Source organism: Varroa jacobsoni, unplaced genomic scaffold (assembly GCF_002532875.2).
Source record: "Varroa jacobsoni isolate VJ856 unplaced genomic scaffold, vjacob_1.0 scaffold_103, whole genome shotgun sequence".
Lineage (NCBI taxonomy): Eukaryota > Metazoa > Arthropoda > Arachnida > Mesostigmata > Varroidae > Varroa > Varroa jacobsoni.
In genome coordinates, this window is record NW_019213005.1 from 229,158 (window position 1) to 246,977 (window position 17,820).

General features: G+C 39.1%; 2 protein-coding genes across 11 annotated transcripts in view; both read right to left on the reverse strand.

Annotated features, from left to right (window-relative positions):
* On the reverse strand, positions 1 to 9,227 carry LOC111265505 (succinyl-CoA:acetate/propanoyl-CoA:succinate CoA transferase). Its single transcript, XM_022842245.2, has 6 exons — positions 8,883 to 9,227; positions 3,374 to 3,536; positions 2,822 to 3,056; positions 2,280 to 2,459; positions 1,642 to 1,896; positions 1 to 1,441 (listed from the first exon to the last, which is right to left on the reverse strand). The coding sequence occupies exons 1-6, from the start codon at positions 9,052 to 9,054 to the stop codon at positions 1,025 to 1,027; spliced, it is 1,422 nt and encodes a 473-aa protein (XP_022697980.1). The 5' UTR covers positions 9,055 to 9,227; the 3' UTR covers positions 1 to 1,024.
* A 1,815-nt stretch (positions 9,228 to 11,042) lies between these two features.
* Positions 11,043 to 17,820, reverse strand: part of LOC111265361 (protein-tyrosine sulfotransferase 1) — a 31,656-nt gene continuing 24,878 nt past the window's right edge. For all 10 annotated transcript variants that reach the window (XM_022841964.2, XM_022841973.2, XM_022842007.2 and 7 more), the window contains 8 exons: positions 17,122 to 17,334; positions 16,757 to 16,917; positions 16,302 to 16,416; positions 15,894 to 16,052; positions 15,635 to 15,741; positions 15,283 to 15,429; positions 14,839 to 14,966; positions 11,043 to 14,480 (listed from right to left, as the gene is read on the reverse strand). In XM_022841964.2, coding sequence (XP_022697699.1) covers positions 14,278 to 14,480; positions 14,839 to 14,966; positions 15,283 to 15,429; positions 15,635 to 15,741; positions 15,894 to 16,052; positions 16,302 to 16,416; positions 16,757 to 16,917; positions 17,122 to 17,334 — 1,233 coding nt within the window. In that variant the 3' untranslated portion in view covers positions 11,043 to 14,277. The remainder of the gene's footprint in view (positions 14,481 to 14,838; positions 14,967 to 15,282; positions 15,430 to 15,634; positions 15,742 to 15,893; positions 16,053 to 16,301; positions 16,417 to 16,756; positions 16,918 to 17,121; positions 17,335 to 17,820) is intronic.

Here is a 17,820-nt window from a genome sequence, read left to right on the forward strand (position 1 = left end):
TCCGCGTGATAGATCTGTTTATTTCTTGATTTTATCAGTTCATTGATCTGCACTTGTCATTGTTACCAGTAATCGATGCCCAAATTCACGGCTATTTTGTTCTAAAACAGATCATTGCGGTAGTATCCATTCTAACAAATATTTTACATTCAACCTCTAATGACAGCCACCTATGCATGCGGCATCTGCTTTTGTCGTTAAGTTTGCTAACGACTAATTAAAAAAAAAAAGGTTGAACAACTTGTTTTTCTCCTTAGCGAAGCCTTATCTCTTTCCCTCTATGTTGCTTACATGCATCGCTGAAAACAAACGCTGCAAATCTTTTTGCACAAAAAACGCTACCATTCTATTAACTTTCCCGCAAGTTCATATACAGTAGCACACCATATATACATATGAAGTGCTGCTTCCCATATATATATATATATATGAGAAGCGCCCATCTAATTAAAAATAGTTCCCTGTACCTGAGTAAAAGATTGCCTGCCTGTACCTGAGTAAAGGCATTGCTGCTTTTTTTAACATTCTTCAGTTCTCGAATAATTTCCAGCTAAAGTACATTCCTCTCTTTTTTTTCTCTTGGTCTCCGTGGTCAAGTCGTCTGATTACGGATGCGACCTTATATATTTGACAAATTGACTACTTATATTTTGAAAAAACTTAAAAAAGAAAGAACCCGGCTCTGTAAAAACAATTATGTTTACAATGTCTTATATTTATTCGTGCTTGTGACGTTTCAGTCATGTTTCGTTTAAATAATTGTAGACTCTTTATCCTTGGTGTTATTTGTAATTATCGTGTTTTTCATGGACGAATTTTATTACCTATTGTTATCATCTATTGTACGGTATGAGTGACGTTTTCATTTGTTTGTCCCCCCAAGACGATGTCATTGCCGCTGGCGATCGGCGATTCTGTGCTCATATATAAAATTCATCATCGATTTCTACAAAAAGGTGTATACGACGCGGACTGGTATTGTACGCACCTGCTCAAATTGCGGCATCGATTATCCGGGGATCGTTTAAGGTGATGGCATGCATTTAAGCCGCTTAAAAGCCTCTTCCTCGAGCTTTGCCCGATGGTCGGGATGGGCAATGTTGATAAGGGCGTGCGCCCGTTGTCGGAGGGACTTGCCAAACAGTGACGCAATACCGTATTCGGTAACAATGTAATGGGCGTGAGCACGCGTGGTTACTACGCCCGAGCCAACCTTATTGAACACCGAAATCTTTGATTCGCCCTTGGTGGTAACAGAAGGCATGGCCAAAATCGGTTTGCCGCGGCCATCTTGAGAAATAGCTGCGCCGCGCAAGAAATCCACTTGTCCACCGAAGCCCGAATAGATACGTGGTCCAATCGAATCGGAAACGACTTGACCGGTTATGTCGACCTCAATGCAAGAATTGATTGCCGTTACCTTTGGATTCTGGCAAATTATCTGATAATGACAGAAAAAGAGATCAAAAATAGTGTATGAAGACCTCAGCTTCAATGGGATATTTTTAATTGAACGCGATTCTGGCTCCAATTTACACTATTTGGTAACTATTGAGGGTTTCAAGGTTCATATGAGTTTTTGTTAATAATGAACCTTAAAATTCAGAGCATTTGTACTACGGCTACTAATCAATAACTTACCTGAGGATTGTTCGTAAATCCGGTATCAAGCATGACAAGCGAAGGGTTGTTGTGCATCCAGTTGAAAAGCTTTTGGGTGCCAATCGTAAACGAGGACACCAGTTTTCCCTGGTGAATGACTTTTTTATTGTTCGTGATAGCGCCAGTAGCCAGTAGGTCGACAACTCCATCAGAGAACATTTCTGAATGGATGCCTAGATCTTTATGATTGCCAAGCTGTGTCAGAACGGCGTCAGGAATCGCGCCAATGCCCATCTGAAACAAGACGTAACGGACCAAGAAAACGATTTATTCTCCCGTCCATATGCTTTCTAATAAATTTCTAGTTATTGTTATAAACTCATACACATTGGTGTTTACGTATCATTATTCTTCTCTTGTTAAGTACATGATGTTATGACAAACATCCGCCGGTTCCAGTCTTGTAACATCTGCCGATTTGAACAAAGTTTTGCTTTTCGCCCTCTGACTTCAGCATTTGTTGCTACATGGCAACGGGTCATTACATTGAACCCGTCATACTCCAGGCGCCATATTATCCAGCTTCTGTGAGAATATAAAAATGAAAATTATAAACGGATGTGTAGACACAAAAAAAACTACACAATTTATTATTATAATATAGCTCAATCACTGACCTGTAGCGTAGCACCATCCTCGACAAGGTTCTCTGCAATGTGCTTGCCGATAGCAATTTCAGGAGCACTGAGCTCGTTAGCTTTATGTTGAGGCAATGGAATGTGTCCCTCTACAAGTGAGTCGAAGTGCGATATGTGAACCGATGCATCACCGAATGTTCGCGGCATGTTCTTATTTACCTGTATACATCAGGGGCAGTCGTCCATTGAGTAAACAAAACCGGAGTTTGACGTTAATATGACTTCGACAAAAAGTGTTGACGTAGCCTGCCGGCGATACTAGCGATAAGGTTTATGATGGTAGATACAATAAAAAGATATTTTTTTTTAATGGCCACTATAAGTTACAAGTGAAAATCACATAAGTCTTATTCGAGCAGTCTTACATTATGCAGTACGAACTGAGAAAGCCATGTTTAATATTCGCTTGCAATCGAACTAAAAAAAAGCTTTTTAGAGAAACTCTTGTCCGCCGAACGTTAATTAATGTTCTCAATCATACTAGAGCAAAACGGAAATTATTTCTTAATGGATTAACATACCTGTCCAATGATATGCTTTGCGTGAATCAGTGCGGCCCGGGTCGTGTCTACGGAGGTGCCGAGAGAACAGTACCCGTGTTCATCAGGAGGTGACACCGTGACCATGGCTACGTCAACGGGCATAATTTTTCGATGAAACACAAGGGGGATCTCGCCGAGAAAGATTGGGATGAAATCTCCTCGACCTTCCGCAATTGCCTTGCGACAGTTGGCCCCCGTGAAGAACGAGCATGATCTATACTTCGCAGACAAAATCGTAACGTCATCAAGCAACAAAATAGGATCAACATCAACTTCAAAAAATTGCTCTTGGCAGCAGATACATTTAATATTCATGTGCAATCCATTTGAAGTTTATATTTCAATCGCGTTATCTACCAATCATCAATTTCGTAACTATAAGCAAACTAAATTTGACATCATCAGAGGATTATAAGATGCTCAAACCTTTAAACAGTGTGGCTGCCGTCCAGCTAACTAGCTTAATTTAGCGGAAGTTACTAGTCACTTTGAAGGACTTGTTTGTTTTGGCAAAAATCACCAAAAACATACCGGAAGATACCGTCGCAGCTTGGGTCGTTGTATTCAGCCGCTCCTTCGGTGTGAATGTGACAGACCGTGACCCCCTTAAGACCAGCCTTTTTGCCGTGCTCGGCAAGAGCTGGCACAAGGGCACGTGGTGTGGCTGCTGCTCCATGCAAAAATACCACATCGCCTGAAATGACACGATTTGTTCATTAGAACTAATTCAAGGACCAAATTTTGGATATGCTGTATGATAATTTCTTTTGCTTTTTCAAGTGCTCATTATGTCAGTGTGACAAAATAATAACAGCAATAATCCCTCGAATATATTTTGACGACAGGAATTAACCAAACAGTAATACACCATAAAATATCAAGCCAACTGTTAAAGAGAGTGGTTCGTTCCACATAGACACCACATGGGACTGTGTCGATTGAGTAAATCTGAAGCTTCTAAGATTTGCGAGCGTATTCCGATTCGAACTCAGTACTAATAAACCAATTAACAGGAAAACAAACGTTTCTGTGTTGTGTCGTGATTTATTAATTTATTTTATTTTATTATTAATTTCATTAATAAAAAAAGAGGTAATGATTCATCAGACCCTACAACAGCATGCCATCAGATGCAGTCGGTAAAATAAACAGCAAAACCTGTTTGAAATGGAATTGATTCGAGTTCTCGTGTATAACGATTAAACTTTATCACAGAGCTGACCTACACATCCTCATAAAATTGAGTTAAGTACTTCGTCCTTTTTAAATCAACACGAGATTTTTTTTGCCATTTTAGTATCTGTTATTACTTATATCTGGAATATATGATATTTTTCAAACATCTGCTAGCCTACGCGCAGATATCAGTTCAGAACGGAGCGAGATATTCTTCAAGATACATGGGACAAAACTCGCATAATTTTAAACATACCCATATGACTGTTTTTACAAAGCGTCCTACCTGACCACTCCCATGGGTGGTTTAATACTTCAGTTTCCTATATTCGCAGCCTGCGTAGTGGTGACCTTCGAGTCTTTCTCAGCCATTCGAAGACCTGAAGAGAAGACCCACTCACCCCTTGTCTCTTTCCTTGGTAAGGTCAGAGAGTACTAGGTTTGCTAGTTCGTTCTAAAAATAGATACATTGAACGCGACTTTGTCTCTTGCGAAACTGTGTCTTGCTAGTCGCATTGGTTGTAAATAGGGTTGCATTGTCGAATAAGTCGGTTCAAACTTTCGTAAAAATAAACTACCTTTTGTATTGTACGTGTCACTTGCACACGAATGTGAAAATAGACAAAAGCAAGTCGTGCATATCGAGCAGCAAAAATAACCTTATGATATTGAACCAGTATCGCACGTTTTTTTTTCAGTGTTCAGTTGTAGTTTTATCATTAGTTTGGCTTCATTCTACCAACACCTTTCACTTGTCTCATGTTTTCCGTCAGACTATTCGCAATACATTTTACATACAGCAAATATATTCCCTCATTTCCTACGCAAGGCTACAGCGAGGTCCCCAGGAGTAAAAGTGCATTCTTTATGGCCTACCTACTTGTAATTTTGATCAATTTTTTGAGCAAGTGCTTTCTTCTTTCGAATATCACATCAAATTGGAGGATAATAGGTTTCGGGTACTGTCAGCAGGCCATACAATTTGAAGCCTGCGAGGAGACACAAGTGCTTGAAAGTTTGTGAATTATGCCAATTTCCATAAATTAGCTGTTGTAACGTTGACAGTCTCGGACGGCTCACCTGTTTGGTGGGTCTGAAAGTCTTTCGCAAATCCATTGACTTATGCTATGTGTGCAATTATTATGTTAACGACTTAAAATGATCACACTAGAAACTTTCCTTTTTCTTGTGAGCGGTGTCTTTTAGTAATACCACACACAACTTACGATAAGTTAGCCCTTTATTCATAATAAAACAGAGCTTGCTACACTGTCCTTCTTGCCCGCTTCTACGAAACTACCTTCCAAACACGACTAGTAGTGACCAGGACCTATAAGTAGCTTCCTCTTCGTTGTCTGTCACCGGCTAAACAAACGCTTGTCCACCTATCTGGAGAAGGACTTCAAGAAGAGGTAAATACTTGAACGAGCCCTCTCAGCTGCGTACCGAATAGAAACAGCGACCCATATCACTTTTACCTACTAATAAATTTCGTGTACGTTTTAGGAGCTTTTGCCTAGAGTAGATCGAGCGCATAGTTAAAGGAATCAAACATACAGAGTATTATTAGCGATAAACGGTAAAACACTACACGCGAGTTACCCAAAGGTGCGAAAAATTCATCTCAGTTACACGTGTTAAATAGTAATACAGTTGTCGTTCTTAGCTAGCATATTACTATAGCGGAATAGAAATTGGCTAGAAGTTGCCCCGTACCGCATTCCGTTTTTCCATGGGCATGGAACGCACGTGCCTTCACTGGAGTGTTCACCCTAGTTCGCTTGTCTTTTTCTGCCGAATCGCATCGAATCGAGCTTCAGCATATACTGGTTCAACTTTGTCTATTTAATGATCAGAGTCTGTTGGCCTAACAAACGAGCTTACCAATCTGCTTAACTTATGAAATGGTGATAGCTTTTTAGGCTTTGTGTAATATTAATCAGAAATCTTCGCGTTGATCGTGGAAACATATCGTTGTTTCTATGTTCCGAGGTCCATTAGAAAATAAGGGCACAAAATTTTACAATATATAATCAACAGCGATACCGCGATTGTCCCTCAAAAATCATCCCCTTATTATAGAGGCATGGATTCGTTGCTTACCTTTCTCATAGTTTTCGCAACTGTTATAACAATTTTAGATCGCCATATAAAGAAAATTACAATAATCAGTTTTCGTCAAATAAACCGTTTGTTTCTATGATGTAAATAGAATTCATTTTGATCCATCACTTACTGTGCCTAGGAATATGAACCCAAAGTTGAATTTGAATTGAACATTTTTGAATTGCAACCCTCTCTCTCTCTCACTCTCTGCATTGGAGTTAACACGATTCTACAAGATTCTACTGGATAAAACCAACAGTTCTACGTGTTAATAGATAACGTAGTTAACGTAGATAATTAACATTTAACGTGGGCTTTACCTGATATTTGAACCTTTTTCATGACTCCGCTTATCTGAAACGACCCCTAACGAGCACTGTAGTAAACAGCTAGTCGGCGTGACGATTATTGTTAGCAATGTATTTGTTATACTGCGTAACCTCATTTATGAGATATGATTTCGAACATTAGCGATGTGCGCAATTTCTACATGCAGTTTTTGGTATAGGTATGGAAACGCGTTGAAAGAATATATCATATACTCTTCTAGAGTACATGATTAGATTTAGAATCTAATCAGCACAAACGGATTAGACGAACAAATCAAAAGCCCACAACGCTACCCCCGCCAAGCAAGGCTGGCTTCCCATAAATAATTGTGTCAAGCCACGAGACCATCACTTCATAGCGGGTTGTTTCGATCCAATATAAGAGATAGACTGTTTCAGCCCAGTTGAAGCGTATTATTCTATTACAAAAGATTATTTCATAGAAGATACTTTTCCACCTACCCCACGGACCGCATGAGTCAATGCAATCACCATAACGAGTCATATTGGCGATATATGGACTTAGTTCCTAGCTGTCACGCGTGCAATAATTAGCCAATAAGAGGCCTCATATAGCCAAGAATGAATATCACTGAATTAATGCATTCCATTGTAATTACTGCTAAGAATAGAAAATGTATAAATTGTTATCATAATATAGTCGTGATATGATGGTAGATTTGTCATAATTGATGCAGCCAAAAGTACTAAGAACAAATATTGAACAATAAGTAGACGATACCAAGCAATGATTTACCGAATTTTTAACATTCGATTCGAGTACTACTGTCGAGGTTACCTATCGTTCATGATGTACCTGTTTTCAGTAGTTCTAACTAGGCTTTTTCCCCGAAAACGTATTTAGAGTAGTATATATCATTTTCTTTAATTTGAAGTTGAAAATATTACCGCTACTTGTTTCTCATTGACCATGACTGAGGGAACATTATAAGACTATCGTGCAAAAGGTCACTTTACTGTTGTTGCGTTGCATCTAATAACGCACACTATTCGACTACTCACGAACACTTAGTCACCTATCCAGCCATTTGTAGCAGTAAAGCAACTTCACTGTATCATCACGTTTTGCAAAAATCTCTTTAGATAGGGGCAACAAAAACAATGCTTAAGAGATGGACAACCAATCGGTTTTGTCCACAGGAGTAACATTTTAGCAAGGAATTGACTATCGAAGTCCAATACTGATCTGTGTAAAGACCGTGCCCTCTCACTGGCCGTCAAGCGATGTCCATCGTTTGAGATCGTTCGATACGAAACGCGAAATGGTAGTGTGTTTTTGCTGCTTCCGCCCATGGAATGATCATGGCATGAAACTTTGTTGATGCATGCAAGGCAACAGTCTTGATGACTAATGCCAACGTCAAAATACACTGTCTAGCTAATGGCAGTTATGCTTATGATTGGCTCATTCTGATAACAGTATCACAGCACCCTGATCGTGAAACCACGCATAAGTCTTTATGCAAAGGAGCGCTCAAAATAGGTTTGCTCAAAACGAAGGTGGGTTTCTATGGAGATCACTCATGCTTTCTGGCGCCTAGGAAGCGGGGAACCAGGCACAACGGTAACTACAGTTCAGTGAATTGTACGAGCGAGAATATTAACATCGGCAAGTGCAAATTGTTCGACACGTACATGCAGTAATTTAAGTTGTTCGTCGGGGAGTGGAGTGTCCTCACAAAGGGAGTACAGTAAAATGACGAAGGAACTGAAATTATTGTAATTGAAATATAATTTTTAACAGTCGAAAAAAATATTTTGATTAAGAAAGACGTAAACGTAATTAAAATGGAAATTTTGCTTAGAGAAACCTCGTAGCGACCTTTGTTGGCAGATGTGAATTAACTACACGGAAGTCGAATAACGATGGAATATAACTGAGCGAAGACTAACATTCGTTTCTAACCACTACATAGTACCGACTGATCTATTCCCTCATAGACAATACATGCAAGTTCTAGGAACCGTTTCTTGTTAAAACATGCTTGTGAATAAGTACACAACAATATTGCGTCGCCAAAACCTTGATAATAAAAAAAGCAGAATAAATTATTTCAAAGGTGCAAATTACTTTGCACTTTTGAGATACTTTGTAAAAATTTACGTAAAAGTCGTCGCACTTTTTCCGGAAAAGGAAATTCAAATGATCCTTTCATGTTCCTGGCATAACCACAGAGATAATGCAATTACTCAAATGCTGGTGACTGCTGCTGCCGTATCATAAAAAAAAGCAGAACTGGTTTGGGAGAAACTGACCCAAAAACCAAAAATACACTTAATGAACAGACGCCCATTGGCAATCACAGAGCTGACAAAATTTTACATTACAAATATATAGTGACGTTGACTTGGAACTATTAAATGAATACGTACGTCTTTGTGTTCACTGCTTTAATCAACTTACTTACCTGATTTTACTACACTAACGGCTTCATCGGCGCTGACTGTTTTCGGTTTGCGATCTAGAGCCATGAATGGCTCTCGCGAATAATTATACAATCCACGGTTCAGCGCTGCGGGGCTAGTCCGCGTAACAGTTGCGCTTAGGAGGCCACATTTCCGCGCAACCGCAAAAAGCATTGTTGTTAAGAATAAAACAGGAGTGTAGGGTCACTATTTTAGAGTGTAGGTATTTACTTGTAACGTTTTCTGTTACTTTCATGCACCACTGGCTTGCCCGACCACTCGTCAACTACGAGCAAACACTGACGACTGCTGCAGATCACAAGGTCCACGGAAGGCTGACTGGATGATCCGCTAGCAGACGACGTCTATATGAGAAGTCCCCGATACAGACATCCACGAGGATGAACGCATTACCGTTAGTGCGTGGGACAATGCGCGGGATGCTCGCTTGAGTAAACAGATGAGTGAGTGGTGGAACAGTCTGACTTGGCCCTTGCCACCTACACAATAGACCTTAACCTTTTAGTTTCGTGCTGGGATCCAGCCATCTGAAGTAATTAATTGTTTGAGTAACGGATGTAAAACACGGTAAAAGCTACAGAATAAAAATAGATTAACGTGCAGGCAGAATCCAATATTTCCATTAAGTTTTCTGGAAAAGACAAGTTGAAGGTATGGTTGGTTGCAGTTCCGAAAGGTTAAATACGTGGATATAGCTAAATTTTTGAGCTCAGGTTGATATTTAAATTGTACTTAAAACACATTTGTGAAAAACCTTTGTGGTGAAAACCTTTTAAATGAAGACAAAACCATAGATAGGGAACTTTCTCTGTTATGTCCTATGACGTTATGAGATTTCCTTTAGTTGTTGCATCAAATTATAATTTTTTCAATAAGATTTATTTATTTGAGCATACGCATTTTTTCGTGCTCTATTTACATACTAAAACCAATTCTTTGTTGTAAACAAATTGTTTATTGATAAATAAATACGGAATATAATGACGTATATTGGATACATCGCTCCATATTATCTAGTAAATTAACACAGCTATGTTCCATGAAAAGGACCATAATTCATTTGAAGTCAAGCGTTAATTAAACGGTGTATTACTGAAGTAAGCAGAAATGTAGGGTATCTTTGATAAAGTACTGGACTTTGCGCATCTTGTCGAATCAGACATATAGTAGAATTTTGGAAAGCAAACCTGCACTCTACCGTCGCTGGTCATAAGCTCTGATATCTTTAGCATTAGAAAAACTCTGATTACACTCGTCATGTATTCATTCACTATAATGTTTTCACAGTAGAATGCACAGCAAGCAGATGTTGCCGACCAAAATCAGATCTTAGATCAGAGATTGTACGCTAGACGGGCGTATTTAGACAATCCCAACGTGAAGGTAATTAAGCAGTATGGCTTCAGGCATCGCGTCATTGTTTTTTTCGAAAATATAACTCCAACACCATACTTCAGTTTCACCTTATTGGACCTAGAAGCCGGAGTAGTTTTAAAATAATAAAATGTATGTATTAAGCTTTATCAGTTTATCTAGTATCCTATAATACAAGACTCTAAAACGAACAAATTCAAATTTGCTTGCATATTCAAAAGTTTTCCGAAGATTAGTTTATACCTAAACAGAGGCAAACCGTAATCTCATTCCTGTAGAATATTAAAATTATCTTTGTCACGCATTTTAAACAATCTTGAAGTCCAACATCATGAGTTCAACTATTAATAGGCAATACGCTAACTGATTTTACTCCAAAAATATAACACAAAACAATAGGGACACACGCTGGTTAATAGTCATCAACTTAACTATCAGAACTCTTAAAAGTGAACTTTACCGAATTCTCCTATTGTCAATGACTATTTTGATTAAATCTTTTCTGCGAAAAAATTTATTTGATCTTCATTGGCAAGTTTTAGGTGAACTATACACAACTTAATTTACGTACCCATCCGATCCAACATGTATTGCAAAGGTAAGGAAGCAAGATTGCATCTTGTGGATTTTGTACGACCTATCTGCTAACAATTAAATAGTTAGAATACAAACTAGACAATACTATCGAGATGCATCGTAGATATACTCAAAAATCAAACTGATTTTTACCATTTGCAAGCTCATAGATTGGTTAAATCAATAGTCAGTTTAATTTTGGCAACCTAGAATTCAGGTTTGTTTTATTCGTTTTTACTGCTTGAGTCATTTTTTAAATATACTTCTTTTATTATACAATTCAACACTCGCGCATCAAAGGACATCTGCAGCTTCATCAACTTGGCTCCAGTCCATTTTGTTCTCCATATATATGATGTTACTATGTTACTATTGGGGTGCTTTAGTTGTTGTCACATTGCTAATTGACGTTTAGTTATACATGATTAGATTCGGTGTTCTCACTGTTGTTACTTCCCACTTGATTCCTACCGTGGTCTAAGCTATGTGTATTTTTAGCGCCCTGTTTTGCATTGCGGTTAATATTATCGTCTGCTACTTAACATCGGATCGAGAAATATTTGGTATACAAATTTGCGCCCATAAATGAAGCATCTTTTTAATTACATTATACCGTTTCGTGAAAACTTCGTGAAAAATCGCGTGATTCATCGATGTCAACACATTGTTCAAAATCAGCGGTAATCTACAAATATTTTGACGTATCATTTAGCTTCGTGCACGTATGCATATGTTTATAATCTCTATACAATACAATATAGTCGCTACGTAACTTCGATCTAGTCCAGGACAAATTCGAGTCTGAGCACTTCATGTTGATCCAGTTACTTGTCGACTTCCCAATTCGTATGTACGATGCCAATAATTTTTGTTATTCTTAATAATAATATCTAAGTGTTTTAATTTCATTATCTTGTACCTTTAGTTTGACATAAGATTTCACTTTGATTCGTTTCGAATGTACCGTCTCTCCAAGTCTGTGTAGTGTATGACAGAGTTCTGATAGAACAATAGATTTACAGATACAGAGCTCAGACGGCGCTGAGAACACAAAATACCTAAGAAGACACCAGTTCCTGTTTCAATATTTGCAGGCTGACAGCGGCACCCTGATGAAATACGAAACAAAGCAGCCCCTGACGGACGTCCAGTATTCCTTACATTTTGCTGTGTAAACATTAGAGGTCAGGATTTAGTCTCCTTTCATCGTTTCCCATTACCGAGTCATTACACATTGGGATAGCGTATCGGCTGGATCACGCCTCCTTGTGGTAGATTTCCAGTAGATACAATAATGCCAACAGAAATAAATGATTGACAGGGAATGAGATCCATAGCGATTCCAACATCTCCCGACAAAAACACGATCACAGCTTTACAAAATGACGTACAAATATAATGGGGCACTAATCAGCACTTGCATCGTAGAAACAGGTTGAGTGGATCAGTCTTCTATCTAAATTTGAACAAATGTAATAAATCTAAGCAGACGTTGTGGAAATCTATCCTTTTCGGGAAATGGTACTTGTTGGAATTTAGTTATCTCTCTGTACACCGAGCCTTCATTGAACGAGAAACCTTTAGCGTAAAGATTACGCATCGATGCTTTTGTCAGGCCAGAGACATTTGTTTGATACACTCTTCGGTATACAGCTAGCTACATTCTACGTTCTATTCAAAAACCGAAGCAGCGCTTAGAAAAAACAATTCAATTACTAGATATTACAACGTAGAAAATGCGTCGTGAAACATTTGTCTTGTGCGCCGATCGCTCATTGTACGAAAGTTCTATTCTTCTAAATTCTGCTGCAATACGGGAACAAACATACTCTCACCACAGAAACTCATATGCTGGCTTTAGTGATTTCAAAAGCTGCGGTCTACTGTTCAACTCCGAAATGGAAAGCTCACAGAAATCCTTAGCGATATTTTATTCGGTTAGAACTACGTCTCAAAACCAGCCGTTATTGCCTTACAATGCCCCGATATGGAACCTAACTTCTTTTATATTTCCAAATTTCAAAAAAATCCTAGGAAATCCTGCGGCGTTGAGTGATACAGCAACCTGTGCGTTTGGGGGCCGATTTAACTAGAAACTAAATTCCGGTGAGCACTTAGCCGGTGAACAGAGTCGTAAATTATGCTAACAAGGCAAACACGATGGTCATTTAGTCTAGATCCACGATTGATTTCATTAAGACTTTAGATGTTATCATTTTGAAGCTTAAATACACACTTGAAAATAAGCGCGGAACACATCTTTCACTGTAAAAGCTAATGATAACACAAGGTATCTGAGAAACGATAGAACACATCAGCATCCAGTAGAAAACAGTAGACATCCGGTATGTTAGAAAAGCGTTACCCGTATAAAAGCATCAGAGTAACGTGACTAAGTTTATACAACAGAAGACGTACAGCAAGAGGAAAAGGAGCAGGTATCAGGAGACCATTAACTGAGCAAAACGATGTCTAAGTCCGCAGATGATGGTTTCTATGGAATGCAATGCAATACAAATTAAGTAAGAATATGGTAAAACAGTAATAAATCGAAACGAGAGAACACCGGTCAACACTCGCAGGGAGGCAGTAAAGAGTAAATAAATCATAGGGAAAAAACTAACTGTGGAGGCAGGTTCAATACGTTACTCTCACGGACGATGCAACAGATAAAAGGAAGCTGCCATGATGACTAAAACAGAACAAGCTTTCAATGTACTTACTACCGAGGGAGAAACATGTTAATTGTTCTGTTATGGATAAACTGTGAAGGTCCACCGAAGCTGACCATCGACGCGAATCGCATGGAACTTCGCTTTATCCAAATAGTCCGCTATATCCAAATATTGTCAGGCAGTAATCAGTTATTTGATTCGCTATACAAAATATAACTAATTCAAAGTTAAATCTCTCAATAAATTAGAGAAAATTTCCTATACATTTGAATACAGGCGATTTGAACTCCTTTCCTCGCTTTTTATCTGCCACCACATGTCATTGTAATCACTTGGACTAGCCAAGCGTTTTAATATAATTCATTACTGTGAAATGCTCTTGAAAGCTCACGCACACCCTTCAACGAACTGTTTTTGATAAGCGTCGTTGCTATATAATGTAAAACACAATGAAAATAACTTGACGAATGGTACCAGACACTAGTTACGTGAAATGATCATATACGGATGTATCGACAAACTAGGATTCGGTATTTTCTCGCTCATTGCCAATGGATTGAGCCACTGCATTCGTGTACTAAAGGAGAACAAACGTTAATTTACGGCCTAAATAAAATGGGTCGTATCAACGCGTTTAACTGACGCTATTCCGTGATATTACCGACGGAATCGACTGCTGTTTATCGTACGCCTAAGCGACAGGTGCCGCTACCCTGAACTTGTCATTTCAGCTGTCTACGTCAGCTGAGACCTATCGGTCCTTGGCGTTATCTTGCTCGTCTTTATGGTGGTTCTTTTCCATTGCCATTTTTCGTCGCAAAGCTTCACGTTCACGTTCAACGACATTTTCCTTAGCTCGCCATTCTTCGACATTCTGCTTAATCGATTTCGTGTTGTTCAGTACGAACGAATCGGGCTTACCATAGTCGGGTGGATTCGCGGCAGGGTCGTAGCCTAAAAAGTGGTACAACAGTGCCGAATAACAGAAAAAAGAAATGGAAAACCCTATTAGTTGGTACTGGTGGGCTATTAGAATTATCAAGGAATTAATCCGCAAATGTCAGCTTGTTTTAATGCGCCACTGTCATAGCTCTATGACTTGACGTGATTTTAACCGAACCGTTTGAAATGTTACCTCCCGAACTTAGTCATTTTTTTTGTTGTATCTCACGACCATTAGTCATTGTGATTCTGTATGTGAATCTGTATAAAACTGGGCATAGTGAAAGAAAGATCAAACCGAAGGACATGGTTGATTTCCACGTTTAGTAATACATACCTACCACGCTAGCTTAATATACATCGCGCATACCTAAATATTCCAACATGGGCGCAATTAGTGCCATATCCTTGACGACATCTTTGGGAATCGCTCCGACCCATTTCGAAAGGGCTTCCATGTTAATTGGTTTGATCACCTGATCTGTCGATCTTTCCAACCTAGTCAATAAACAGAACAAAGCACCAGCAATATGACAGATGCACTTAAATATCGCTCAGTTCAAGCTTCGATTTCTTGGCAAAATCGCACAACGGTGCATAGTCCGTGAACATTTGTTTTATTTCAGCGTATTACAATGATTTTTGAACGAATTTGACGTTTAAACAAGCGTAACTAGTAACCGAGCGATCTGTCTATACACAGCGCCGGACAGCATAAGACATTCAGGAATGATACATAACTTAAAACGACGACCGTACAACCTATGAATATCGCTCGCCCTATTGAGTGACATAGCATTGCACTGCAGCTTACATCGAGAGTGAGATTCCTCCGGGCTTGTTAACCAGCTTGTCGTGACGAAGGACATCATCGCTCCACGGAACGTCAAGAAAGTTAAGGATCTTTTCGAGCCAAGGCCGCGGGTGAAGTACAAGTTGTTCATAATATACTGGCAAACACCTAGTTAACAATAATGTAGTAGTTCAACAAATAAAAACTAGGCATAAATTACGATCCATTTTTATGTAGCCATTTTAGGCAACAATGAATTTAATTCTGATACTTTTTTGTGTTAGTCGTATTTCATATCTTTCAAGCTTTATTAAAAATTACCAGTCCATTAGTTTGAGGCCACAATATATTGGAAGTTCTCATTTGACCTTACCATTTGGTCCCTAGTTGTTGACATTGGGTGTACATGCTCGTCATTGCCTGGTTCCACTTTTTCAAACATTGTCGATAACTCGTCAGATCATAACCTGTTATAGTCACCTGAAAAATGTATGCGATCGCAGAACAGATTCCAGCACACGTCCAGTAAACAGTATTTAAGTTTTTATAAAAATGCTCCATTTATAGTTTCTACTTCTAAATAGAATACAGCATGTGTAATAACAAAAACGTGCAATCCATGGGACACGTACTTTTCGTGTAATGATTGAGTGAACGACTGCTCGGCCATCGCGTATCATTAGGATGAATTTGGCTTTAGGGAAAAGCTGATGTAGATATGTTGCCGCTCGTAACGTGAACGGGTCCTTGTTACACAAACGAGGTGCAGGCTCCCCATGACGGACGATCACCTAGGCACAGAATAAATCACGAGCGGTGAGACGAAACTTTTGTCGAAAACGATGTCTCCTAGGGTGGTCAAACCTTTGTTTGATCTACAGATCAAGCACGTCGCAAGGAAAAGTCAGTAAGGAGGCTGACGTCTATGTAACGCACAAAGCAATACCCACAATAAACAAATGGCAGTTTTCGTTAAGACAGGATGAAGCTATACAAACGGGAGGCGAAGGATTGATCTTTCAAAACTGTGAAGGTGTTACCTCAAGGATGAAGGAGGAAACAGCGCTATCGATGACCTCGTTGGTGATACCGCCCTCGAGAAGGCGGTTCATCTCTGTAGGGTTTTTCGTCCACTGCTGTTTCATACTCAGCAGCCTTTAATTCGATTATTCGATCATCGAGAGCCACAGTTCGAATCGGTGGAACGTGTAACGAGATAAACGAGTAATAATCAGCCACGGACATATTCGATGCACACAAATTGTCGAGAGACTTGAGTGCCTTTACATATTATTAAAAGTCTTTAGAATAAAGACTTTAGATTAAGAGAATATGTATGAAACGCAACTAGCACTTCTTCGACTTTTATAGATCCATTATGACCGATTGTAAAATGCAAAGTTCGACCGTATCTATCCATATCCTTACGATACCTATCTGGTGTAAATCAATCTCTGCTTGTCAAGATCCTTAACTTTACGTTCAGTCGGCCTACCTGGGGATGATCCTAGTCTCTTCTCCGCAACGTACATCCGGATGGGCATCAAGAAGTACTCGAATAAGGGTTGTTCCACTTCGTGGCATTCCTCCGACGAAAATTAGCGGCATATCTGTATTGTATTTAACACGTGCTCCGCTCTTGTTCGTGATAAGTCTCTGAATAAATAGGTCAAAAAGCATACACACGCCGTCACAAATACAAAACATTAGTCGTTAGAATAAAGATGATGTCCAAAATTCAGTTTACATATGTATCGTTACATGGAAAATCTAGACGGCTTTCGAACGCAATCTCCGGAGAAATATATACATCAATTCAAATACAAGAAACGTTGTATCAATTTGAAAAACTAGACTTACATCGCTTGCTCTATAATGAGCGTCTATTGTGTCCCATGTGCCCCCTGAACCGTATCGTCCGCAAACGCTCCGACAGAACCACCCTGGCGGTAGCAGCACATAAAGAGCGAGGCATAAACCTGCCAGGAAAATCACAATCGCCCAACGGCGAGAATGTAGCATCAGCAAGGCCACCGGAATTCCACTCCCTCCATTGACACCGCCGAATCGTATCTGAAAATTTCGATAAACATCGGAAAAGCACAACATCCTGATTGCGTCAATCAAACATGCCGTAGGGAAACTTACCTCTAAACAGGAGGACCATTTTTCATGACCAGCCATTGTGGTAATTCTAAATGAAAAATATATCTGATATCATTCATCGAAGCATATTCATATCGTTCTATTTAAACCTGTTAGCGCTAATATACTAAAAAATCATGCAGAGGAAAAGCGTACGCCACCCTTTTAAAATCTGTTTCTAACATTGTCAATACTGACAATTTATCACACACCATTAGTTTAACGTGTATAGAGGCGTTTTTCTTTTATATATATATACCATAATCAGCATCGATGTTACATACGTATCCTGCATTACTTTCGCTTATTTTAGTCATCTGGAAAGATTTCCTTCTAGATTCTTGGACAATCAGAAAAATGGCGTGTGCAGTAGGACTGTTCAATCTAAATCGCGTCTGAAGAAAGTTCTGAAGT